Source organism: Erythrolamprus reginae, chromosome 11 (assembly GCF_031021105.1).
Source record: "Erythrolamprus reginae isolate rEryReg1 chromosome 11, rEryReg1.hap1, whole genome shotgun sequence".
Lineage (NCBI taxonomy): Eukaryota > Metazoa > Chordata > Lepidosauria > Squamata > Dipsadidae > Erythrolamprus > Erythrolamprus reginae.
Genome location: NC_091960.1, coordinates 38,312,707 through 38,336,855, shown reverse-complemented (window position 1 = coordinate 38,336,855; position 24,149 = coordinate 38,312,707). Strand labels below are relative to the sequence as shown.

Below are 24,149 nucleotides of genomic sequence, written 5' to 3'. Positions count from 1 at the left end.
GCTCCCTGCCTGCATTTAGTGGTGGCGCAAATGGACAATTTGCTAATCAACTTTCTATGCCCTCAAGGCCTCCAGAATTGCCATTTCAGTAAATGTAATCTTTTTGCAAAACCAAAGTGACCAGCTAATTTGGAGTCCTGACAAGCTCGCATACTTCTCAGTCTTTCCCTAGCTGGGACATACAACTTATTCCCCACCCAATCTAACTCCTCTTTTATTATGCAGGTATGTTTATTAACCACTCATCCCTTTCTAAGGCTTTTTTGAAACCTGTGGTAATGAGGCATTATCTAGGGTGGAGGGGTCGTTCTTCACCCGAGAGTGTGTGAGGGCCTTAGCTACTATCTGGGAGGTTGGGGTCATCGCCTGTATTACCTCCCCCGTCCACCTCGGCAGCCCCCCCTGGCCAGGCCCCACCTGAGCAGCTCTGAAAGCCCCCTCCCCCCCGCCCGCGTGGCATATGTTTATTTTGTCATATAATGTTAACATACAAGGAGGTACAAGTAAATGTCTTAACGTTCAAATGCATGAAACAGGTAAACATAAAGAAACAGTCAGGGGAGGGACGGAAGGCCCACACACATGCGCGGCCCCAGTTCTCCTCGTGCGCGGGAAGCCTAAAAGGGTTGCGCCCACCGCCACCGCTGACGGGACCCTGCGGGGCTGGACTAGATGACCGGCGAGGCCCCTCCCAACGGACGGCGCCCAAGGAGACGCTCCCTGCCGCCTCCCACCGCCTCCCGCTGAACCAGAGCGCATGCGCGACCCCGCCGGCCCTTTCTACGCGCCGCACTCGGTCCTCGTGGCGCGCCGTCTGACGCGCAAGATGGCGGCGCCCAGTCCGTGACCGGCGGCGATGCTGCGACTGGTGCTGCGCGGCGCCTCTGCGCTCGCCGGGGGAAGCCGCCCCGAGCTCGTGGCGGGGGTAGAGGCGCGCCAGGGGCTCGGTGAGGAAGGGCGGGCGGGCGGCCCCCTCTGCCCTGCCTCGAGCGGCGGATGCGGGGGGGGGAGGACGGGCGGGCGGAGGGGCCCTTTCGGCCTGGGCTACGATGGAGCTGCCCCATTTCTGGCGGGAAGTAGCGCGGCCTGGTGGGCTTGAGGGAGGCTCGTGGCGGTTCTCATCCCTGGGCGCCTCGTCGGCTTGGTGGAAAGGGGGCAGGAGCCGATTAACCCCTGCCTGGTTTCAGTCTCGCGTCTCCGGGAACCCGCCGGCGCTTTCGTTGAATAAACCTCGGCGGTGGGCAAAGCTGTCTCGAAAACGCCGCCCTGAGCTTCCAAACAAGCCTTTTTTTCTTCCTCTCCGCGTTTTAGAACGGCAGGCAAGGGGGGGGGGCGACAGCCGGTTCTTGAAAACCGGAAAATATGCTCTCCGTGTGGTGCTTGTCTTGGATGGACAGGCTGCTTAATGTCCGCAGACATCAAGAGAGAGTCAAGTAACATTTTTTGTTACTACATGACTTACAGCAAGAAGATGGAACTGCATTGCCCAGTGTGGTGTTCTGAACTGGTTTTGCATGTTTTGTCTTTTCAGGGAAGAGCCCTGTTCTCCAAATAGTCAGAGAATATGCCAGGCCTGTCCGGAAAAAAAAAGAAGGTACGTATTATAAATTGTTCTGCTTGGTCCTCATTGTTCCTTCTGGGTGGAAAGACCGTAAATTAAATAAACGATGGTTGCTTTGGAGTTAGGTTGCTGAGGATGTTTTCGTTTGTGGATTTGAACATTGTTCGTAATCCCAAACCCTCATCCATCGAAATGGGAAAATAAAAGGTGATAGAAGTAAACTGTGGTACCTCCCTTCCTTTTCATATCAACAGACACATTGGCTCCAAAATTTGGAGAGCTGGGTTTACTTCTGACCTCTGAACAACTGGTCTTAGTTAGGAATTTTCTTCCACTTCCTTCTTTCTCCTTGCCAGCAGGGAATTGAGAAGGATCTTGAAAATATTGAAATTCCATTTTGGGGAGTACAGATATTGATCAGTATTGAAAAAATAATTGCTGAACAAAAATGTATAGCAGGAGAGCAATTCTTTCTTTCTTTTCAGCTACCCCAAGTCATCTGGATGATCTGCCTGTTACAATGTTGAGGAAAGATTACGCCAATGTCTCAGCTGTAGACAAGTAAGATTTGCAGGGATTAGAGGGAAATGGGTGTGGAGGGGGTGTGGTTTCTAATGCCTCTTAGTGACCTTATTTTACAGTTGGAAGAACAAGAGCTCCCGCAATACAAGCTCAGAAAATACCCACCCTTAATATAAGCTCTGTTAATATTCTCTGGAAAAAATAGTCCCTTCAGCGTTACTTTTAATTCCTTTGCCATATTGTAAAACCATCTGAGGCCGCTGGCAAATGCTAAGCCTCTCAGGAAATTAAAAAAATAAAATAAATCCAGGGAAACTCTGTGCTTTCCTGCAGGGTGAATGATGTTGTCAAAAGAATGCTGTCTCTGGAAATGGCAAGCCAGGTTAGTTTTTGTTTTCCTTTTATAGAAAATTTGAGATTTAGGAGCAAATACTGCTACCCAATAACCCTTCAGATCACCTTAGGTCAGGGAACAAACATCACAGGAGCTACCAAAACACTTATTTTATTGTTTTAGAGCAGGAGTGTCAAACTCGAGGAATGTGAGTTGGATGTGGCCCACGGGATGCTTAAATCAGGCCTGTGGGGGCTGGCCTGGAAATACCAAAGGGACTGCCCTGCAGTGCCTCTGCCAGCCAAAAAGGGCTGTGGGGGTAGAGGGGCTGCGTGCAACCCCTCTATGGTCCATTTTCAACCTCCTGCAGCACTTTGCCAGCTGAAAACAGGCCACGCTGCAGCTGCACAGAGCCTCTCTCAGCCCATTTTTGGCCGGCATAATGCAGCAGGAGGACTGGATTACAATTATATGGCCTCAGGTAAGTGCCTGATCTGGATAGAAAACAGGCATCAGGCTATATTAATACTAAAGTTTAATGCCGGATTTTACATACTAGGTCCATTTGATCTATAATCAACAATTTATAATTGCAGTCCTCACAATAATAGCCAAGACTACTGGAATTGCTCTTGTTAAATGCTGTGATTATGTCACATGCTTTACAATTGCATTGCATAGCAACAGAATTCCTGGTCCCAATTGCTGTTGTAACCTTTACAGTATACCAACAGCCTTGATGTTTGTGACCCTTCATTGTCCTTCGTGACTGTGTTTGCAGAACACAATCAGGTGATCAAATCAACCCATTTCTGAGTTGTATCATTCTTCTTAATTCTAAGCTTGGTTAGTACAGTAATACCAAGCCAGAACAGTTGTAATGAAAGTTTTTGAATGAAAAGAATCTTAGCATGCTTTACAAATCTCAGTTGCAACAGATGTGATTAAGTTTGAGCATAATTTTATGAGTTCTAGGACAGAAAAACTCCCACTTTCTTCTACAGTAACCAAGTAACTTTGAGGCTCTTTCGCTCAGGATTTTCATCTGAAGCCCTAGATGGAGAAGTACTAACGTACGGCACTTGTTGAGAAAGTGTACTTGCATTTTCCTTTTATCTGTTGACTTCCATTCCCCAACGTCTGCTTGTGCCTGCAGAAGGAAAAGGTGAAAATGAAGAAAGAGCAGCTAGCAGCCAAAGTGCGCAGGAGCAGCAATGACTGTGGATCTGCAGAAGTTCAAGGTAGGCAGGAAAGAGGAAGCTGTCCCTCTTCCCCCTTCGCTCCATGGCTGCCAGGGAGACGGTTGGCGTCACCTCATTGTGTTTGCAAGGGCATCGTGGAAATCTGGGCAGTTTTGATTTTCCATTTCTTACTGTTCTCAGAAACTGGTCAAGCAGAAGGGGGAAAAACACCACCACAGTAGCGGCAATATCTGTGGAATGGTGAGATGTGAAGTATTGTTGGAAACTTCTAGAAGTTGACTCACTCCTTTTCATATAAAAGAATTCATATGTCTTCTTTCTATTTTCCCAATCTCATGGTCTGCACTTCTGTCAGTGTAATTGGATTCAGTCGCCTTCTGTGACTAATGAGAAGGTATATGTTTTCATGGCCTCTAAGCTTAGAATGTAGGTGATTTGAGTAAAATCACAAAGTTACTTACCTTTCCCTGAAAATAAGAGGTCTTATTTTATTTTGGGGGGGGGGGGTGAGTTGTCCTTCCCCCCCCCCCCCCCCGCGGCATGTACACGACATTCTTTTCTTGCAGTGGGGCAGGAGGCCATGTGGCGCGTCTGCTGTGAGGCAGTGGGGTGGAGCTGCCACACATGTCCTGCATGGGCTCCCCTCGGGGCCTCCGCAGCCAGGCCACCCAAGCTCTGACCTCTGCCTTGGCTCAGCCCAGCGGCTCCGGCAACCCCACCCAGGCCCACTCCTTCTGCTGGCTTGCAGCCACCGTGGGGCGGGAGGCTGAGCAACATCCAGTGTTGCAGCCATGAGGCGAGGCAGGGGCTTGGTGGATTGGGCCCACGTGCCCCACACCAGTGTCACCCTCACAGCTAGGCCATCTGTGCCCCACCTCCTACATTGTTGGCATGCAGTGACTAGAAATTGGACCTGAAAATTGTGCTTGGGGTTCATCTGCTGTTCCTCCTCACTGGAAGGGAGACGCGGTAGAAAGCTTGCAGTCGTCCTCATTAACCCCATGGGTGATGAGGCTTATTACATTGGCAGGGCATTCAAGGCGGGGGAGGGGTGTGGTAGCCCCACCCCCCACCCCTTTGTGCCTCTGGTTAGGTAAACCTTAGATCCGGCCTTGGAAGGTTGGCTGTAAACTTCAACCAAAACAATTTCTTGAAAACACATACAAGACCGTCAGTTTCAATACCGTTTCAATTAAAGTCTTTCTTGAGGCACAGAGGCATCTGGGTGACTTTGGGACCACCACTGTCTCTCAGCCCACCTCACAGGGTTGTTGTTCCGGGGCAAATAGGAGGTGGGAGCATGGTGTGCATCATCTTGCACAAATGTTGTTAAAAAGGATGTAAAATCTAATTTTGAAAAATAAAATCAATCGTAATTGTACCTATCTCAATGCTTTTTGTATCAAAAAATTGCAACACGGAAGGAATTGGAGAAGGAAGAAGACACAGGGTCCTTGAAGAATGTGTGGCTTGCGATGGTTGCGAATCGCTCTGCCTCCTTTCAGCAGGACGCGGAAGCAGCAACCGGGGATTCTATTCCCACGTGTCACTTCCTTTCCCCAGGAAGAAATCCCGCCTCTGCAAGGTGTGCCTGGCTGCTGACGTTCGGGTGCACCCTCTCGAATAGGAGAAGAAAATGTAACGGCAGCTTTTCTAACTTTTTTTCTTCAATGTTCTAGTTGCCTACTTGACAGCCATGATCTGCACCCTCAAAGAACACCTGCACCTGCACCCCAAGGTACGAGTCCCCACAGCGTTTAAGCTGCCAGTCGTGCAGCCTCCCTAAACTCTGTCTTCTAAGTCAGCAGATTTTGTTGGAACCAATGGGGGGCAGGGAGGTGGATTTCTGGCGGCCCTTACTGAATGCAGGTATCTTCAGGCGCCACGTGCTTCATCCTTCATCCTTGACCCTCGCCACATCCACCACAGAGGCAGACCCACCACACCGTCCTTTTCTTGGGGAGTTAGGTGACGTTCCTTAAGGGAAGAAAGCTGGAGGCGTGAGAGAAGGGGGGGAAGTGAAACCAATGGCCATTGCTGACCACTGTGTTCTCACCTTGCAAACTGTACTTGCTTCCATCGTGTCCATCGATCATTTTGTTGGACATTGTTCATTAAAATTCTGAGCTTTTCCGTTTTGAGAACCCAAAGGTGCTTTTTTTCAAAAGGCAACTGGGCCTCCTCCTTTTTTCCTTGAAGATGTTTCAGTTCTCATTGAAGTTATCTTGCATGAGAAGCAAAACACCTTCAAGGGAAAAAAACCAACCTGGATGATTGAGAGTCTCAACAGCCACCTTTTTTGAGGGTTTCCTAAACTGCCTTAGACCTTGTCTTGCTCCCCTTGGTCTTCCTTTCCTCACAACCCGTTCACATACTTACTTTGCAATTCAATCTTCATTCATTCTCTGCCGTGTGTGACCAATCTGGGGAACGGAAGCCTTCGAGGGCGCAATCTTGCTCCCCTGCAGGCTTCCACTTTCCAGAGCAAAAGCTTTTGGCATGACGTATAGAGAATGGAAGCCGACAGGGGCGCGATCCCAACCTCCTCCAGACTCACCGAGGCTGCCTGGCGCTCCAAAGGCGGATTGAGTGCCCAGCTCAGGCAGCCTCAGTGAGTCTGGAGGAGGCTTCGGGGGCCCTCGTCCTGCTCCGGGCCTGCTCTCACTGCTTTGCAACCGGAGCTCCTGGAGCCGGCAGAGAACGGCTGGAGAGGAGATGGCTGGCTTGATAATGGGGATCTTTGCCTCGCGAGTGAGTCTCGGGGCGGTGAGGGGGAGGGGCAAATAGGCAGGGGAAATATTGCACTGTCTCTGCGGTTGGTCCTAAGGGTGAATGACTGCTGTTGTTTATTTCTGTTCACTGTGTTGGTCTTTCAATAAACTTGCAAATGTTGCCACTAAATTAATAACCAGAAAGTTATTAAAATTAAAAGACTTGGATCCATGGATAATTCACTGAAGAGGCTACAACTTTCTAGGACAAGGAGAACCTTAACCGTATGATGATAGCCACTGACCGGCGGACCGTGTTGCTGACATACCTACGTAACACCCGCTATGAGATCTTTGAGAAGACGTGCCGGGAGCTGGAACTTGAGTACGCGCCTCCTCCACAATACCGGCGGAAAATCACACGGCGCGCAGCTATCAAGAAGGAATTTCGAGATCTGGTAGGTTAAGAAGGGCTGGCCGGAGGGGACCTACGCCAACAGCCTGGGCCCCGGCAGCTTCTGTAGCGTAGGGAATTGGCTGGCGATGGGGCTTGGGGTGAGCAGGCTCCGTATGGCTTGGTCCTTTCTGTCCCATTGCAGCAGCTGCAGTCGAAGGGATGGGGACCTTCCATGTATGGTGGCAGTGGAAGCACAGGCTTCTCCAGGGCAGCTAAACTCCCCACTAAATCTCTCCCCATTAATATGCAGGTCTACAAAGAGAAGCAAAAGTTAAGAGCTCTGGAAAGATTGAAGCAGATGGAAAATCCAGATGAAGAACTAAAGGCGCAGGCTCAGCCGAAGGAGGAGACCCCAGGTTGACGGGAGGAAAAGCGTAAACCAAGGAACAAATCTTAAAAGATAATAAAACATTGAGTAGCAGTTTTTCATCTGTATCTCTGTGCGCAAATGGGCACATGTCCTCTTTTTTTTTTAACTTCATGCATATGGTGCAGTAATAAGGATGTTAGATCGGGAATCTTCAAACTTGTTAATTTTAAGATTTGTGCACTTTAACTTTCAGAATTCCCCAGTGTCCACAAGTCTTAAAATTGCCACGTCCAGAGACCCTCGTGTTAGGTATTACTTAGTGTTCCAGTTACCTAAATATTAATGGAGATTGTTCTGCCATTCTCAGAGTCCCGGGCAGGAGAACCACCAAATTTGATTTCACCCAAAGCATTTTGATTCTCTGTCCTCGTCCTGCAGGACTCGGCCCAGTGGCCCCTTCTTCTTGTAAGCCTCTGTTTCCTTTTTGACATGGAAGTGGAGAGCCTTAATTTACGACTCAAAAATATTCCAGCTTCATTGTTTTCCTCAGTAGCCCATATTAAAGTACTGAAAAACATGGCCGGATGCAGCCTAAGAAATAGGAGCACAACCAAGGCTCTCTCTTTTTTTGCACAGGGCCTATTGGATGTCTCAGGGATTTTATTTCACAAAACTTGCTTTTTCATTTTCAATAGATGATAATGTGAAATTAAGGGGAAAAACCTGGAAATGCTCAAGCCAAAATATTTACCTTCTTAGGTTTTTTTACTTCCCTGTCTTTGCAGCCCTAGAACAGAGTTGGAAGGACTTTGGAGGTCTTCTAGAGACTCCGTACCAGGGATGGAGAACCTTTTCCACACCGAGTGCCAAAACTGGAGCGCATGCGTGCCCCAGAACCCAGAAGAGGGCAGCTGCATGGTGCCTTTACGTGCGGGGGCCCTCTCCTCTTCTGGGTTCCGGCATGCGCACCTGCTCACAGAGGGGGATCTATGTGCCACCTTTGGCCCACATGCCACAGGCTTACCTTCACTGCCCTGTACCATCCTGGACAAATGGCTGTCAGATCTCTTCTTAAAACCCTCCTGTGACAGATTAGCCACAGCTTCTGGAGGCCAGTCGTTCCACTGGTTAATTGTCCCCACTGTCTTAGTCACTGAGCCACCTACTACTGCTGAAATAGGTGAAATTTGGGGAGCATCCCCAAATTTCCTCTCCTGTCTCCAGCTGTAAAAATTAGTTAATGGGCTCCCTGATGCTTCTCCAGGTATTCTAAGCAGGGCTTTGTAGGGGAAACGGGACTAAATTTATGCTGGATCTTAGCCACTCCATGGAATTCCCAGGTGGAGAGGGTGGTCTGCCTGAATGGGCCTGGTCAGCCTTCGCTCAGATGCTTCCCCGGCTCTTGGAAGAGCAGAGACGTCAATCAAGACGCCTGGCACTTCCCCTCCCCCGTGAGGGCCTGAGAGGGGGCTTCCTGCCGCCCCCGGCTGACTGTGCGCGCAGGAGGCCCAAGCCTGCGAACCCGACCCGCTCTCCTTGGCTTGAACCGTGCAGGGCTCCCGATGTGCCTCTGTGGCTGGGGGCAGATCTGCACACTCGCTCTCGACCCTAAAGGGCCCAGCGGGACGCCCGGGGGGGGGAGTGAGGGTCAGAAGGTGCCACCACCAAGCGGGCCCTCCGCTCCAGCAAGGCTGCCTTCCCCGGAGGGAGAGCCCGGCAGCTGTCAGGTGAGTTGCGTCGCTCCGGCCATGGCCCTTCCTTCCCTGCAGGCGCTGCGGACCGCGCCGCCCCCTGAGCAGCAACGCCGGCGGGGCGGACGGACTCTCTCGGCAGCCGCGGGGCTAAAGGAGCAACTGCGGAGATCCGCTCCACAAGCGCGGCCGTAAAAGTCGCAAAACGGGGCCGAGCTCCCTTAACAGCCGACGACGACGACGCTCCGGGTGGCCGCAAGTCGGAGACGCCCCGCAATACAAGCAGCGGAGCAGGTGGGAAGCCGGAGGGGGCGGGGAGGATGGCCCCCGCCCCCTTCTCGCCCGATTGGCCTTCGTTAACTCCTCCTCTTCCGTCCCCCTCCTTTCTCCCTCAGGCCGCCCCGGAAGAAAACGCGCCTCCCTCGACCGGAAGCCCTCTCCCGTTGCCTTGGCGACGCCGCGACGCCCCTCTCGCCGACTCGGGACGCCGGCCGGGGCTGCTTTCTGCCCGCCATGTCGCTGCGGACTCTGCCGCTGCTCGTCCTCAATCTGGGCGGGGAGATGCTGTACATCGTGGACCAGCGGCTGCGCGCGCAGAGCATCCCGGGAGACAAGGCGCGCCAAGGTCAGGGGGCCGCCCGGGGGGGTGGGGGAGTCGGGAGCGAACGGAGGGGCCTCGCGGGAAGACCTCCGCACACGCGCGGGGCTCCGGTTGGGAGAAGGGGCCGCGGAGGCCTCGCGCAGGAGAAGCTCCACCGGGGGTTTCAGGTGGTTGTGTAGCGTTTCATTGAATTGGATTCAATTTTATTGCAACCGCTGTTTCTTACACGTGGTGAGCTGCCCCGAGTCTTCGGAGAGGGGCGGCCTAGAGGTCCCATCCATCCACGCCTCGGTCTCAGGCAAGCGACGGCCCCATCTCTTCTTTTGCCACCCAGGGATGAAGCCTCCTGCGTGGTTTCTGGAGACGAGATGGTCCACGGGCCAAATGATTATTATTTATTTGTTTATTAATCAGATGTGTGTGCTCTGGGCGGCTTATAAGGATAAAATAGTATCCCGTTAATGCCGTCCTACTATATCATACATACCACATCCTACCATATTGGGGCCGGAGCTGCGAAGTGTCCATTTCTCACAGCCCCCAGGCCTGCCAGCAAAGTCAGGTCTCCAAGGCCTTCCTCCAGCCAGGGGCCAGTACAGATTGGGGCTGGGCTGGGCTGTAGTTGGTTCAAGAGATTGTGGATTGTAATTGGCCTCACTATTAGTAGGTTTTTCCTTAATTCCAGGTTGCTTCTCTCTTTGATTAGTTTCCAGTCATTCAGGATCTCTGGATCCAAAACCACCTGAGCTTAGTTTAGCTTTGTTTACTGCTGGGCAAACTCTTGTTTCTTTACCTCTGTACTTGTTCTGAAAACAAAACTCTATGAGAAATGGAGAGACTGAAAAATAACAAAACAGTAAAGTTTGGTTGTTTGACCAGGTTGTGCTTCATTTTTCTACCTCTTTGGGTGAAATTGAACAATTGGGTTCTGCAGATTCTTCTTGTTGAGAAACATGGAATCACTCTAAATTTCAGAGTCTAAAACAATAGCCCATCCATGTGGATCTGAGGATGTCTCAGCCTAGCTTGGTTCTCTGGGAATAATGTGTTTGTTTGTGGTAGGACACCATTCAAGCTGAACTGCTGCTTAGCTGTTCCTTTATTTTCAGGAATTTTTAATGCTGTGAAAATGCAGTTCTTCTCCAGAGTGTGAAATGGGCTTGAAAAGTGATACAATCCCATTTCATGACACCTATATCAGTGCCATTTAAAATATTCTCAATAGGATACTCTTCTGCAGTGCAACATCTTATTAAGTGGAAGAGTAAAAAAATGTACATCCAATTCTTTTCTCTTTTCCGAGTTGTTCTCAGTGTGTTTTTAGTACTTGACCCGCCATTTTTTCTGTTTTATGCTTCGTGTAGATGAATGGACTGATGTGGACAGGAGACGAGGTACTGTAACATTTTTAGACCTGCACTGAGATTCCAAACTATGTATATGCAGTATGTTGAAGGATGCTGCCAGAAAATCTCTTCAGAGCAGTTATTCAATTACAAAAAAATGTTGTGTTCAAGTTGTGGAAGTATATGGTCTGTTTTATTTATGTATTGTAAGGCAAATCCATCAACATATTGGGCTCAAAAACTTGTTGAGGTAGGCAGCTATAGATATCAAAAAAATAAAATAGAAAAATTATTGGAATCATTGTTGAACAGGCCAGTTTGTTACTCCAAGAAGACTTTGAGGTAAGGTGTAAATCAGTTGACAGGTTAAATATTGCCAATAGACATGGCAAATTTGACCTATTGTAAAACATCGTAAAAATACTAATTGTGCTGTTTTTGGCTTCGCTTTTTAATCTATTCATGTCTGATATGCAGATTATCCAGGAACACGTATGCTATATTCTGTATTTGTTGTTGATATCCTATGAAATTTGTTGTTGGTTTCCCACAGAAGGTGGCTCCCGTCCCTTTGAAAATAATTTCCTACCACTGATTATTATGGTTCCAGCACAGGAAGAAGCGAAGGGGGGCTTCCCCTTAGGAAGAATGATGGGTCCAAATAAGCATAATGACAACAGTGGCTACCTCCCATAATAGGCTGCAAAAGCAACAGGGAGAAAAAGCCTGCATCTAGCCGTCTTCTCCAGTCTGGAAGCTGCCATGAAGTTCAGCTCCTTTCAGACTCTAGCCAAAGTCTGGAGATGGTCAGACAGACATAGTCAGACAGGCCTGGAAAAGCCAGTGTGGCGGAAACACCAGCTGAGGTTTGTGAGGTTGAGTTCCAATCCTCATGCAGCCAGAGCACTCATTGGGACACAGTTTTCAAGGATAAATTTGGAGGGTGATAATTTGCATTCATGACCCAGGAAAAAGAAAGAGAATTCCAGGAGTGAAAATATATTTTTAATTAATAACCATTTTGTTTTTAAAACACTGCCTATTCTCATAGTAGTACTTAATATACTTTTTGGCAATAAGCATTCTACTAGCTGTATATGTCTTGCACTCAAGATAATGCTTTATAAATGTCTGCACTTTATTTGACAATAAATTTAATCAGATCTTTTTAGCCAGTGAAATTCCCTGCTCTAATTTATTTATTTTATTTATTTATTTATTCAATTTTTATACCGCCTTTCTCCTTAGACTCAGGGCGGCTTACAACATGTTAGCAATAGCACTTTTTTTTTAAACAGAGCCTGCCTATTGCCCCCACAATCCAGGTCCTCATTTGACCCACCTCAGAAGGATGGAAGGCTGAGTCAACCTTGAGCCAGTGATGAGATTTGAACCGCTGACCTACAGATCTACAGTCAGCTCCAGTGGCCTGCAGTAAAGCACTCTACTTGCTGCGCCACCCCGGCTCTTTGTCTAATTTGACTATAGACTGACAGAATTAAGATGATATTTGAAATTCCAAGTTCTACTTGTTTTCTTCTATTTATTTGCTTTAATATTTAAAAATAAAGAAAAATATATAGAAAAACATTAAAAAATACAACAAAAAGGAAACCCATTCTAAACACAGCATTAAATATTAGCCACTCATAGTACTATTGGACAGGCTTTCCATTGCATTGAAAGGAAAACCATTCGTAAACAGTTAAATCCAGAATCTCATTTTACAATGGCATTGCCTTTCCATTATAAAAGAGTAATATTTTTGATATGCTTCATTTTGTAGTTACATAGTTTTCAAAACAATGATAGATTCTGCATTTTGCTACATAATTCAGAATCATGTTCATATCTTTAACACGTTACTCTTTCCCCACCATATGAACAAACGTATGGATTTTAAATCAGTATGGATCGATATTGAAGCAAACGCAGTCACAACTACAAGCATCCCCTCTATCATCTTACACTTTCATTATAAGACGTTTGGCAGTTAATTCTTTCACACATTTAACTGATAGCACCAAATTTAAGAGTCAGAGTCCTGTAAAAGCCTACTTAATGAAACATCATAACCATGCTCATCACATTTTATATAAAATATATACAGGAAGAATCCGTAGCAAACACAATCACTATTAAGCTTCAAAGGTCGACAGGGAAAAAGTGTTTTTACACTGCTGTACAACGTCAATACTTGGAATAAATACCAAAGCACGAGGATTGGCCACGCAGAAAGGCCGCCTTCTTTTCCACTGACCCCTTTCTGCCAAGATGATGAAGCCTTGAACAGACCCAGGAGGAGAATCAGAATGAAGAAAGAGAACCGGTGAGGAGCTCGTCAGCCTCTTAGCCAGAAAGGGGCCTGTGGAGATATCCACAGACCCCTCACAGCCTGGACATAAGTGGTTTCAGCTTCTTCCCTCAAGAGAACACGATAGGGCATCACACACCAACATCACCATCGCTCTGCTAAACAACTAGTGCCCACAATACTGTCAAACGCCCAGGCAGGAGTGTATTGCTAGTATTGTCCCTTTCCTCTTTCCCATCATCTATTTCCTTTTCTCCTTATGACTGTAACTTTGTTGCTTGTATTTTATGAATTATATTATTTTTTTATTCAGCATCCTGGTATGATTTATGCTGATTGCTTATTTACTATCCTATGATTATCACTAAGATATGATTTATGATGAATGTATTTTATGATGATTATGATGCTTGGAAACCCTCCGTGAAAACTGGAGGACCCATAGAGAGCAAATGGGGAAGAGGAGAGCTTCCTTCGCCTCCTTCGTGACTCTGGCTTTAAAGGTGGGCTGGGGTTAAAGGCCCCTTACGCGCCCCCTTAAGGCAGGATTAGGGCCAAGGCCGGCAGAGCAGCGGGGCCGTCATGGAGGGCAGAACCCCTGCCGGCCAGCCGGCCGGCTGATAAACCGCCAGGCAGCTCCAACCAGGGTCACTCCAGGCAGTGTCAATCCACCCGTGACGCAGCCTCCGTTCTCTCTACCCCCCCCACCCACTTCCTCCACCTGCCCCGAAACAAGGGTCAGAATGTCGGCGGTGCTTAAATACAATTCACAGAGGGGTTCGCAGGCCTTATCTGCTTTTACATCAATTCTTATGGGGAAAATTGCTGCTTCTTATGAACCTTTCTCCTTACGAACCCAGTGACGGAAGGAATGAAGTTCTTAACTAGAGGTGCCACTGCATTGGGGCTCCAAGACAGTGTTTTAATGTAGATTTATTGCAGATTTCTCATGTGTTTTTCATACTTTATTTATTTATTTATTTATTTATTAGTTGGACTTGTATGCCGCCCCTCTCCGAAGACTCGGGGCGGCTCACAACAAGTAAAACAGTCACAACAATCCAATTAATTAAAATATTTAACGCTTTAAGAAAACCCCATGTAATAGCAAACACACACACAAACATACCATATATAAATTTAACGTGCCCAGGGGAGATGTTTAGTTTCCCCATGCCTGACGGCAAAGGTGGGTCTTAAGGAGTTTTCGGAAGGCAGGAAGAGTAGGGGCAGTTCTAATCTCCGGGGGGAGTTGGTTCCAGAGAGCCGGTGCCGCCACAGGGAAGGCTCTTCCCCTGGGACCCGCCAACCGGCATTGTTTAGTTGACGGGACCCGGAGAAGGCCCACTCTGTGGGACCTAATCGGTCGCTGGGATTCGTGCGGCAGGAGGCGGTCTCGGAGATATTCTGGTCCGATGCCATGAAGGGCTTCAAAGGTCATAACCAACACTTTGAATTGTGACCGGAAATTGATCGGCAGCCAATGCAGACTGCGGAGTGATGGTGAAACATGGGTGTACCTAGGTAAGCCCATGACTGCTCTCGCAGCCGCATTCTGCACGATCTGAAGTTTCCGAACACTTTTCAAGGGTAGCCCCATGTAGAGAGCATTACAGTAGTCGAACCTCGAGGTGATGAGGGCATGAGTGACTGTGAGCAATGAGTCCCGGTCCAGATAGGGCCGCAACTGGTGCACCAGGCGAACCTGGGCAAACGCCCCCCTCGCCACAGCTGAGAGATGGTTTTCTAATGTGAGCTGTGGATCGAGGAGGACGCCCAAGTTGCGGACCCTCTGAGGGGGTCAATAATTCCCCCCCCAGGGTGATGGACGGACAGATGGAATTGTCCTTGGGAGGCAGAACCCACAGCCACTCCGTCTTATCCGGGTTGAGTTTGAGTCTGTTGACACCCATCCAGGCCCCAACAGCCTCCAGGCACCGGCACATCACTTCCACTGCTTCGGTACATTTGCTGTAAGCTGCCCTGAGTCCCAGGAGAAGGGCAGCATAGAAATCGAATAAGTACATACAAATATACATACAAATATACATACGTACAGGCATGATACAGTCACTGCATTATGTCCCAGTTTTAGCCTCCACGTTTTCAAATGTAGCCCTGTGTAATGCGCATATGGCCTCAAGGATGCCTTCCAACTCCAAAATGCTATGAAACACTCTGGGTTACATGAATAATGTCTAATGGTTCATGTGCAGAATGCAAACAGTTTTGGTCCAGTTCCCCCCCCCCCACCGCGCTGCACCCGGCCCATCAATTGCTTCTGCTGTGGCATTAATGACCAGGGCACCGTTTCTTGCAGACCGCTGCCTTAATCTGCTGCTTCTGACCCCTTCACAAACCGGTGCCCTCCAGACCTGTAGGTTGGCTTTCCATCCTCCTCCGAGACCTTGGGCAAGGTTGGGAGTGGTGACATGTCCACTCTAAGGCATCTGGGAAGACCAGGACAGGGAATCGGCTCTGTCCCGAAATTTATCCTTTGGGGATCTTTTCAGTACCATTCAGTATGACTTTGCCACATTGGTTCATAGTGTCATAAACGTTGTGTCTGTGTAATCAGTTTAACCGATGGTGGTGCAAAGCAGACGGCAACAATGCCTGTCTCTGACGACCTAAATAATAGTGCGTGTGTGGCATGATCACGCAAACGCCTGCCTGCCTCTTGGGTGCGGTATCCGATGTATGGACTAATGGTGGCCTTGGGCATCCTTGCCATTTGTGGTGGGCACTCGTGGCAGCCACAATGGTTACCCCAGTGGTCTTCCGACCTTTGATCCGCTTACTGTGCTGTACCATAGTCTTACAGGTAAACAAGGAGCAGGGGATAATCATTTATTTAGGGGGGAAAACACTGAGCTTGCTTAGATTTGAGCAACAGGTTTCTAAAAAGAACTCGGCTTCGAATGGCAAAGATACGATGCAGTGGTGGCGCAGCATTCTTCTCTTTTAACCGCCTGCTGTGGGGGGGGGCAGTCTCAGGGCACCCCGAGTGCCAATTGCAGCAGACTTCTGCTGCAGGGCCTGGAACAATTCAGGAACCCCCAGTTTAAAAGGAGGCCCCTACCTCTTGGATTTCGCAAACATTTCCTTTCCGTCTTGTTGGAAGAAGGAATTTCACCTGGTGAAGCAGTTTTGAGCATCTCCTTTCCAAATATAAGAAAATGTTTTCCAAATCCTGTACTGCTATTAGTCCAGTGAAATCCCCAGCAAGAAATAAGGGAGTCGTCTTCTGCGAAAAAGCCCCCTCAGCAGCCCTTGTCTTCTGAATTGCAAAACACCTGCTTCTTCCTGGGGGAATGAAAACAATTGATTTCTCACCATTAGGATTGTTTTATCTTTTCAGTGATGAATGACATCATTGGGGGCATCTTCAATAAAAACTTTATGGATGAGCTGTTTAAGCCGCAGGAACTGTATTCCAGGAAAGCCCTGAGGGCAGTTTTTGAGCGGTTGGTTCATGCGTCCATCATGAGGCTGAATGACCCCAGTATGGACAAGGTGAGGCCAAACCTTTCTTATGAATCTGGGTAAACCCCCCCCCTTTTTTTTCTTTAAAAAATCAACAAAGGCCACTGTTAAGTTCACACACCTTGAAACATAAGTGTACATGGAAGGGGAGAAACTGATTTTCAGTGCATGTATTTAACCACATCAATGCCTACTGGCTTTACAGTTCAGGACAAAAGATGGTGTCCTGTAGCCTTATCTCTTAAGACCGCCTGTCTTTTTCTGCTTCCTTCACCATCAAGGGCCTTGGCCCTTGAAACACGTCCCTCCCTGGGCTGCTCCATCCCATGGCTTGTCCCCATCAGCCTTCCCCAATGGCAGCGTCAGCCTGAACTCCCGGCTTCAGCTTCACTCATAGGTGTGTTCAATTCTCACTTGGCTGACTTCCATTCATATCAGTCGTGTTATTGAACAAAACAGCTGCCCAGATGTTCTTGGCTAAGGGAAAAGAGCATCAGAATATTTCCTCAATGTGTTTACGTGTGTATTATTCAATGGACTACTTGGAATCTTTTTCAAGAAGCTACGTGGTAAGTGAATGCTTACCTACTTATATTATATAAAATACACGTACATGTTTAAGATCTCCGTATAGGTGCATATCTGAATGCAGAGAATGTCTTGTTGCTTCCCCACTGGCTTTGCTTACCAGGAGGTCTCCAAAGGGGATCACAGGATCCTGGAATGCTTCACGCCAGTTGCCAAGCTGATCCTGTGATCCTGGGAATGCTGCAGCAGTCATATGGAAAATGGTCATAAATCACTTTTTTCAATGTCGTTGTAACTTTAATAGTCACTAAATGAACTGCTGCAAGTCAAGGACTATCTGTACACCTTAGTAGCTTTAATCCCAACCATCACCATATGCATTTAAATAAATAATGTGCAATATATTGTTGGTAGGTCGTGGGCATGAACGTGAAGTGTATTTCCTGCATTTCAACAAACGTTGCACTGAAAGCTGGCCAGAATTTTGGGTGTTCTTCAAGTAAAATCCTGCTAGCTGTATTAAAATGAAATGCTAAGTCAGTTACCGTGTTCCAACAAAATATAAGTAACTGTATGAATGCTGCCACCCTGACCTCCCTCTATGATTAACTGACACCTCTTGCTTATTCTGTAGCTTTATGACCTAATGACTATGGCTTTCAAGTACCAACTTCTCCTCTGCCCTCGACCCAAAGACCTTCTGCTCATCACTTTCAACCACCTGGATGCCATTAAGGATTTTGTCTATGAATCACCCAAAATTCTGAACCAAATTGATGTTACCGTGCGCAAGTTCATTGATGTACGAACACCTTCTACCTTCTATACAGAAAAAGTATAAAAGAATAAAAGGCAAAGAAAATTACAGGAAGAATTATAGCTTTATCAGCAGTAGGTTTTGCTTTCTGGGAATAAAGTTAATGGAAGGAAGAAGTGAATTGCAGATGAGCCGAGTTCGTGCCACACTAAATTCCTAAGTAACCACTCACCACTTCAACCTGGCACGTTATGCATATGCCCTTATGATAGTTAGTTTATGCTTTAATCTCTCGTGCCCATCCAAAAGTCTTGGAAAATTAAATAAAATCACTATGTTTTAGTTAGCTATACTGTAGATAAACAGCCATGGCATAGAACAGTGGTGGCGAACCTTTTTCCCGTCGGGTGCCAAAAGAGCATGCGCATGCACTATTGTGCAAGCACGAGTGCCCCCACCCATAATTCAGTGCCTGGGGAGGGTGGAAACAGCTTCCCCTGTCCACACCTGGAGGCCCCCTGGAGGCCGGAAATGGCCTGTTGCCCAACTTCTGGTGGGCCCAGTAGGCTCATGTTTCGCCCTCCCCGGAGCCCTCCCCCACCACCCCCGGAGACTCTCTGGAAGCCCAAAAGGCCCTCCCGGGGCCTCTGTGCCAGCCAAAAACCTGCTGGCCGGCACACACGTGCACGTTGGAGCTGAGCGAGGGCAATGGCTCGCATCCCAGCAGATACGGCTCCATGTGTGCCACGTGTGGCCCTCGTGCCATAGGTTCACCATCACCAGCATAGAGTGAGCAATGATGGTTGAGTGATACAACGTCAGTGCAAGATTAAATGGGACCATCGCCTCATTTACCTATATGCTTATCAGAGTTCTATCCATATTAAAAGTGTATCTTAAATATTTAAAAGATTGTGAAATAAATTCTAAATCTCATAAGCTTGATGCATCTGCATCGGGATCTACAGTTTTGTCATTGGAACGGAGAGATTTGGTTTAAAATTGGGGTCTTGCAAAATAAATATGATGATAATCTGGTCCCAGGCCAAACGAACTCACCCGGATGTTGTCGCTTCCTATTCTTTCCCCTAGACCTACGCCTTGCTCTCTGCGGGGGAACTTCAGCTCGTCCGGCAAACGCTGCTCATCTTTTTCCAGGACATTCACATCAGGGTCTGCGTGTTCACTTCACTTCACATGGGGTGGCAGTGGTGGAAGGGAAAACGTTTAGCATAAATGATTTCCCAGGCGAAGCAGCTCTATTGACAAGCCTTGCTATTATTTCTTCGTAGGTTTCCATTCTCTTAAAAGACAAAGTGCAGAATTCCAACGGCCATTTTGTGCTGCCCACCTCCGGCCCGGTCCCTTGGGGGACAGAGATCCCTGGGCTCATCAGGTGAACACTTCGACTTGCCTTGTTCGTAAAACTCTCCTCACCTGGATCAGGTGCTGATCCCCAGTCCACAGGGATGTGGAACCCCAGCTTCATACTGCAGGCTGTCTTTGGGGGGATAGCAGTGTGTTTGCAAAGCTGGGTTGATGAGTGGATCTTTCAGTCCCCAAACTCTCCCACCTATTGCATAAGAGAAAAGGAAATAGCATTTACATTTTCCAATGTTACAGACTCTTTAACACCAAGGGAGATGAAATTCAGAGGACAGAGTTCAGCAGTGGCGGGAATTACGCTCTCCCGTATCGGGAAGGCTCCTTTGACCTTCATGGGGACAGAGTCACTAGACTGGGCACAAACATGTAAGTGTGGTCGGCAGCCTTTCGGCTTGGGACTTTCAGCAGCTTTCCTCTGTGCCTCTTATGGACGCCCACTCAATTCATCTCCAGATACAGCATCAGCCGGCCTGCAGAGACAGACGCATCAGGGCCCATCAAAAACCTGGCCTCTCGTGTTAAGGTCAGTGTCCTTGATTTACCCTCGGAAACACAGAGCCTGGGTCTGTTTCGCTTCCCATTTCATTCAGTTCATTTGTTTGTTTCAGGGTTAATATTCCAAATCCCTGGATTACTGCACTGGTATAGACACTCTGTCTGTCTGGGAGCTATTTGTTCAGAATATTCTGCAAAACTTCTGTTGGGACTGACTATATTTATTGATTTATTCAATTTTTTTAATGCTGCCCTTCTCCTTAGACTCAAGGCGGCTTACAACTACTGTTGAGATGGATTCTGCTTTACTCCAGGGCTGCTTGCTAAGTGAAGGTGGGAGGGAGGGAGGGAGGGAGGGAGGGGGAAGTAGTGGCATTTCAAGCCTGCTGGTTTCCAGATAGCAGAAATTGGGAAACCAGCAATTAGCACCAATAACATTTCACAGTAGTTCGGAGGGTATAACCTATGTGTTTCTTTGCATAGAGCTTAGAGATTTTGTTGTCAATGCAGGAGAATGCTGCTCCCAACCCTCTCGCTAAAGAAGAGCTGAATTTATTAGCCAGGCTGATGGGTGGCTCGGAGGTCAAGAAGCCCCTGGCCAAGGAGGCTGGTTTCCGTCTGAATCTTTTCACCACTGATGAGGAGGAAGAGTATGAAACTTGGCTTTGGTAGCAATGGTGGTGGGTCTTCCGTATAACCAGAGTTGCCCTTGGCTTTGGAAATACCAGGGGTCATACTCCAGAAGTCAATACATGAAGATTAATGAATGAATGAATTAACCAGTTGTATTTATTCTGATCTCTTAAGACACGCTGCCCTGACGCGTCCAGAAGAGGCGTCCGATCAAGTGCTCAATATCCACGCAGACCAGGTAGACATTTGTTGTTGCATCTTATTCTTTCTTCAAAAAATGAGTAACGCAGGTTTTCTTTTAACTGGTCCAACTTTCATTTGTATATTTTAAGTTTCATATACCTCTTAATGTTTTTTGTTCCAGTTAATAAATATACAAAAACAAGATGTTTTTTAAGCAACAGACATTCATAAGAAATATTCCACTGTATGTGTGGATTAGTGTGACAGTCATGTTTCTGTGCAAAATAGTTAAAAGCTTCCATGCCAGTCCCGATTGGTTGTTCCTTGTGACTGACATTCGACGAAATATAGCATTGTTCCCAAACATAGCGAGTCATTATAACCCATAGAGATTGAGAGGCCCCACTTTCTCCATGGCTTGTAAGAATGGGGGAGGGGGGGGAGTTAGTCATGTAGCTAGGACTTCCAGAAGCTTCTTTTAATAATAAGCTAGATTAAAGGAAGGCAGTACACCGTGGCTCAAAATCCTATCAAATAAATAAGTCTAAATAAGTAAATAAATAAGTAACTCGTGTCACCTCTTTACTGGCCAAGACCAGGCAGGAGGGACACGGGTCCAATAAACAGCTCCTATGGCCTTGTCCACTCTGCCCAATTGGAGTCCAGGTCAGTCCAGATCTGAGCGATTTCATCCTCGAGAAACTAATTCAGTTCCTCAGCTCCACCCTGCAAGGACTCCACCGCTTCCCCTGCGTCCAGGAGGGAGCAGGTCACCCTACACAGGGCGAGATTTTATCTGACCAACTGCAGGCAGAAGTAGCCTGTGAGGCTGCACTCCAGCTGTTGCACCACTGTGGCTCTTGATAGAGTGGATTGGTTTTTTAAAGATGTTTGGAATCCTTCCATTTTCATTCATATTGTGTTAGGGTAACATTGTCTTTTGTCCACACTTCTATTCTTACATACTTACTTGCCCCATTCATTGAAACAGAACCAGCAACGGAACGAGGAGCTGGATCGTATCATGGGGGAATTTGAGATGTCGGAACAGCACAATGAGGCAAATAGCAAAGATTGTGATTTGTTGGCGATGATGGACAAGCTATAACCTCAGCCCTGAAGAGCCACACAGCTTTAATGCAAGCAATGCAAGCTTGATATTAGAACAGAATCGATTCTTAAGCGATCCATTTTTTGTTGACATGAAATTTGGGAACTGCCTGAGATCCATTTAACTGGAACTGTTTTTTCTCCTGCATTAGCAGTGTGGGAGGGGCTTCTACTGGACAGTAGTTTTGTTCCTGTGCTATCGATGGCCCTGCTCGTGTTGTTAAAAAGAAAGCCCATAAATCCCCAGGCAAGTTCTGTAAATAAAAATACATACTATGAAGTAACAAGTCCTTTTAGCTGCAGCTGTAAATAAGACAACCTGGTTTCCTTGCAGTGCTCACTCCTGTACGTTTTTGTAATCGAAATCTGATTAAAGAAAGCTATTACTCTCCCAGAGCAGATTTGACTCTCCTAGGTGTATATTTTTTCTTGGTATCATATAGTTGGTTAGAGTTCACATAATATACTAGTCCAAAACTAAAATTATCTTGGAGCCCCATAACAAACGGATTGTTCTAGGACAGCCTCGTTTTTTCAGCTGTTACACCCAGGGCATTTCAGGCAACTGAGGTTCTGGTTGTGTTATGTTTTCTCTGACGCCCCCAGCCCCCCCCCCTTACCATCATCAGTGCCAAAAATGATCTTTTTCTTCTTTGTTTCTATGTTTCTAATAGGCTATTCCTGGTATGTGATGCTTTGCATTCATACAAAGAAAGCAGCACTCTTGTGATATTTGACTTTTATGCTGTCAAACATCAGCCATAATACTAATCAGTTTTGAACAATACGCCCGGTGTATAGCACGAATGGCTATTTTATATGTGAAATTATGACTGAAATATGTCTGACCCCATATTGGTTCTGTCGGGAAGTTTCTCCTTAGTTTTCTCTTCTGCTTCTTTGGAAAAGGCTTCGTCCGGCCTCTGAAGGCTGCTTTGCCTCCTGCCTGTTACCCTCTTGGGCAAAGCAGGGGAGCCCTTCCCTCCGCTCAGACGTCTGTCTGTCTGTCTGTCTGTCTGTCTGTCTGTGGCATGCAGGTAATGAAGCCGGGAAAAGGGCAGCCACCTCTCCATAGAGCCATCCAGCGGTCGAGGCTGGCTGGGGAGGGGCGATGCCAGGTGTGCCCCCCCCCCCCGACGTTGACCAATGTTAGTAGAGTTTTAAAGTTTTTTTCTAGCGAAATTGTATTTTTAGGTTTGTACACTGTGTATTGTTTGTTATGTCGTGAGCCGCCCCGAGTCCTCAGAGAGGGGCGGCATACAAATCCAATAAAAATTGAAAAATTAAAATTCACAAAATTAGAGGTGAGCAGTTCTCCGGTTGGCCAGGATGAAGGCCGTCAAGAGGCGGGGGACAGGCGGTGAGAGGCCGGGGAAGAGCGCCGTGCGCCTCCCCCCACCACCCCCCCGCAGCATCACGAGACACTTGAGCGGGGGGGGGGGGGGGCTGAAGCCCGACCCGCCTCTCCTTGCCCCGGACAGCAGCTTTGGAAGCCACTTCGGAAATCACTGCGCAGGCGCCCTCCCAACCCCGTTCTGCCTCCTCCTGCGCAAGCGCGGAAAGTGAGAGTTCCGTCGAGGGACAGGATATCCGCTCCAGCCATTCGTGCTCCCGCCACACAGCCGAGCCAATGGCGTCGCTGCGAGGCGGGCGGGCGAACTGGCCAGCCAATGGCATGGGGGCCTTGGAGGCGGGGCTCTCCGGTTCCTCGGGCGGGCGAGCGGGCTGGCCTTCCGGTCTGGGGCCCGCCATGGAGGTGAGCCACTCGGTGAAGGAGCGGACCATCGCGGAGAACAGCCTGGTGCTGCTCCTGCAGGGCCTGCACAGCCGCGTCACCACCGTGGAGCTGCGCGACGAGAGCGTGGCGGTGGGCCGCGTGGTCAACGTGGACGCCTTCATGAACGTCCGCCTGGCCGAGGCCGCCTTCACCGACCGCCACGGCCGCGCCTGCCGCCTGCAGGACCTCTTCATCGCCGGCAGGAACGTCCGCTACGTCCACATCCCCGACGAGGTCGACATCCGCGCCACCCTCGAGCAGCAGCTGCGGCTCATCCAGCGCGTGCGCAGCTTCGGCGGCCGCGGCAGGACCGAGTTCCTCCGGCCGAAGCCCACCGGCAAGTGAGCCCCGCTGGCCGCCCGAGAACGGAGCCGGGACTGAAAGGCCACAGCCTCCCCCTGCCCCCCTCCCCGGCGGAGGCTCTGGGACCACCGCGGTCTCTCGCTGGTCAGTCAGAAATGAAAGCTGGTTTTGGTTCCTGGAGTCTTTTGTGTCTTGTGTGTTTCATGTACAAACGAAGGAGGCCAAACGCCTCTGTCTTCTCGGGGGAAAAGCCAGACACGCGACAAGGAATTCCAGGCCTGGTTGGGCTTCACGTAACCTCGAGCCCCCTTGACGGTCCCGGGCCTGTAAAAAACCTGCCTACGCCAACGTGGCTCAGTCCCTGCACGACATGGGAGGGCAGCGGGCGACGGGGCTTGCGTGGCCGAGGAAGGCCCTTCTCTCAGGTCACCACCTCATTTTT

At 48.5% G+C, this 24,149-nt stretch overlaps 3 protein-coding genes across 4 annotated transcripts; all 3 read left to right on the top strand.

Annotated features, from left to right (window-relative positions):
- The first annotated feature begins 792 nt into the window (after positions 1–792).
- Positions 793–7,208, top strand: MRPS15 (mitochondrial ribosomal protein S15). The gene is made up of 8 exons (XM_070764499.1): positions 793–947; positions 1,532–1,594; positions 2,047–2,122; positions 2,417–2,465; positions 3,574–3,658; positions 5,299–5,357; positions 6,597–6,788; positions 7,038–7,208. Exons 1-8 carry the CDS (start codon positions 857–859, stop codon positions 7,146–7,148), a joined length of 726 nt encoding a protein of 241 aa, XP_070620600.1. The 5' UTR covers positions 793–856; the 3' UTR covers positions 7,149–7,208.
- A 1,611-nt stretch (positions 7,209–8,819) lies between these two features.
- Positions 8,820–22,026, top strand: OSCP1 (organic solute carrier partner 1). 2 transcript variants are annotated; one of them, XM_070763681.1, is made up of 11 exons: positions 8,820–9,082; positions 9,184–9,413; positions 16,411–16,565; positions 17,698–17,865; positions 18,913–18,993; positions 19,113–19,216; positions 19,444–19,572; positions 19,660–19,729; positions 20,212–20,351; positions 20,509–20,572; positions 21,509–22,026. In XM_070763681.1, exons 2-11 carry the CDS (start codon positions 9,302–9,304, stop codon positions 21,623–21,625), a joined length of 1,140 nt encoding a protein of 379 aa, XP_070619782.1. In that variant the 5' UTR covers positions 8,820–9,082; positions 9,184–9,301; the 3' UTR covers positions 21,626–22,026. The 2 variants fall into 2 exon arrangements, 1 of the variants encoding a protein (XP_070619782.1); XR_011560241.1 differs by lacking the exon at positions 8,820–9,082 and having other exon boundaries at positions 9,209–9,413; positions 20,212–20,381.
- Positions 22,027–23,306: 1,280 nt separating this feature from the next.
- On the top strand, positions 23,307–23,887 carry LSM10 (LSM10, U7 small nuclear RNA associated). The gene has a single exon (XM_070763678.1). The coding sequence runs from the start codon at positions 23,378–23,380 to the stop codon at positions 23,747–23,749; it is 372 nt and encodes a 123-aa protein (XP_070619779.1). The 5' UTR covers positions 23,307–23,377; the 3' UTR covers positions 23,750–23,887.
- Positions 23,888–24,149: the final 262 nt, after the last annotated feature.

Coding starts and splice junctions, on each gene's coding strand:
- MRPS15 (XM_070764499.1), top strand. CDS start 857: ATGCTGCGACTGGTGCTGCGCGGCGCCTCTGCGCTCGCCGGGGGAAGC. Junction 3,659..5,298: donor TGGATCTGCAGAAGTTCAAG/GTAGGCAGGAAA, acceptor TCAATGTTCTAG/TTGCCTACTTGACAGCCATG. Junction 6,789..7,037: donor AGAAGGAATTTCGAGATCTG/GTAGGTTAAGAA, acceptor ATTAATATGCAG/GTCTACAAAGAGAAGCAAAA.
- OSCP1 (XM_070763681.1), top strand. CDS start 9,302: ATGTCGCTGCGGACTCTGCCGCTGCTCGTCCTCAATCTGGGCGGGGAG. Junction 9,414..16,410: donor GGGAGACAAGGCGCGCCAAG/GTCAGGGGGCCG, acceptor TTATCTTTTCAG/TGATGAATGACATCATTGGG. Junction 18,994..19,112: donor TCCAGGACATTCACATCAGG/GTCTGCGTGTTC, acceptor ATTTCTTCGTAG/GTTTCCATTCTCTTAAAAGA.
- LSM10 (XM_070763678.1), top strand. CDS start 23,378: ATGGAGGTGAGCCACTCGGTGAAGGAGCGGACCATCGCGGAGAACAGC.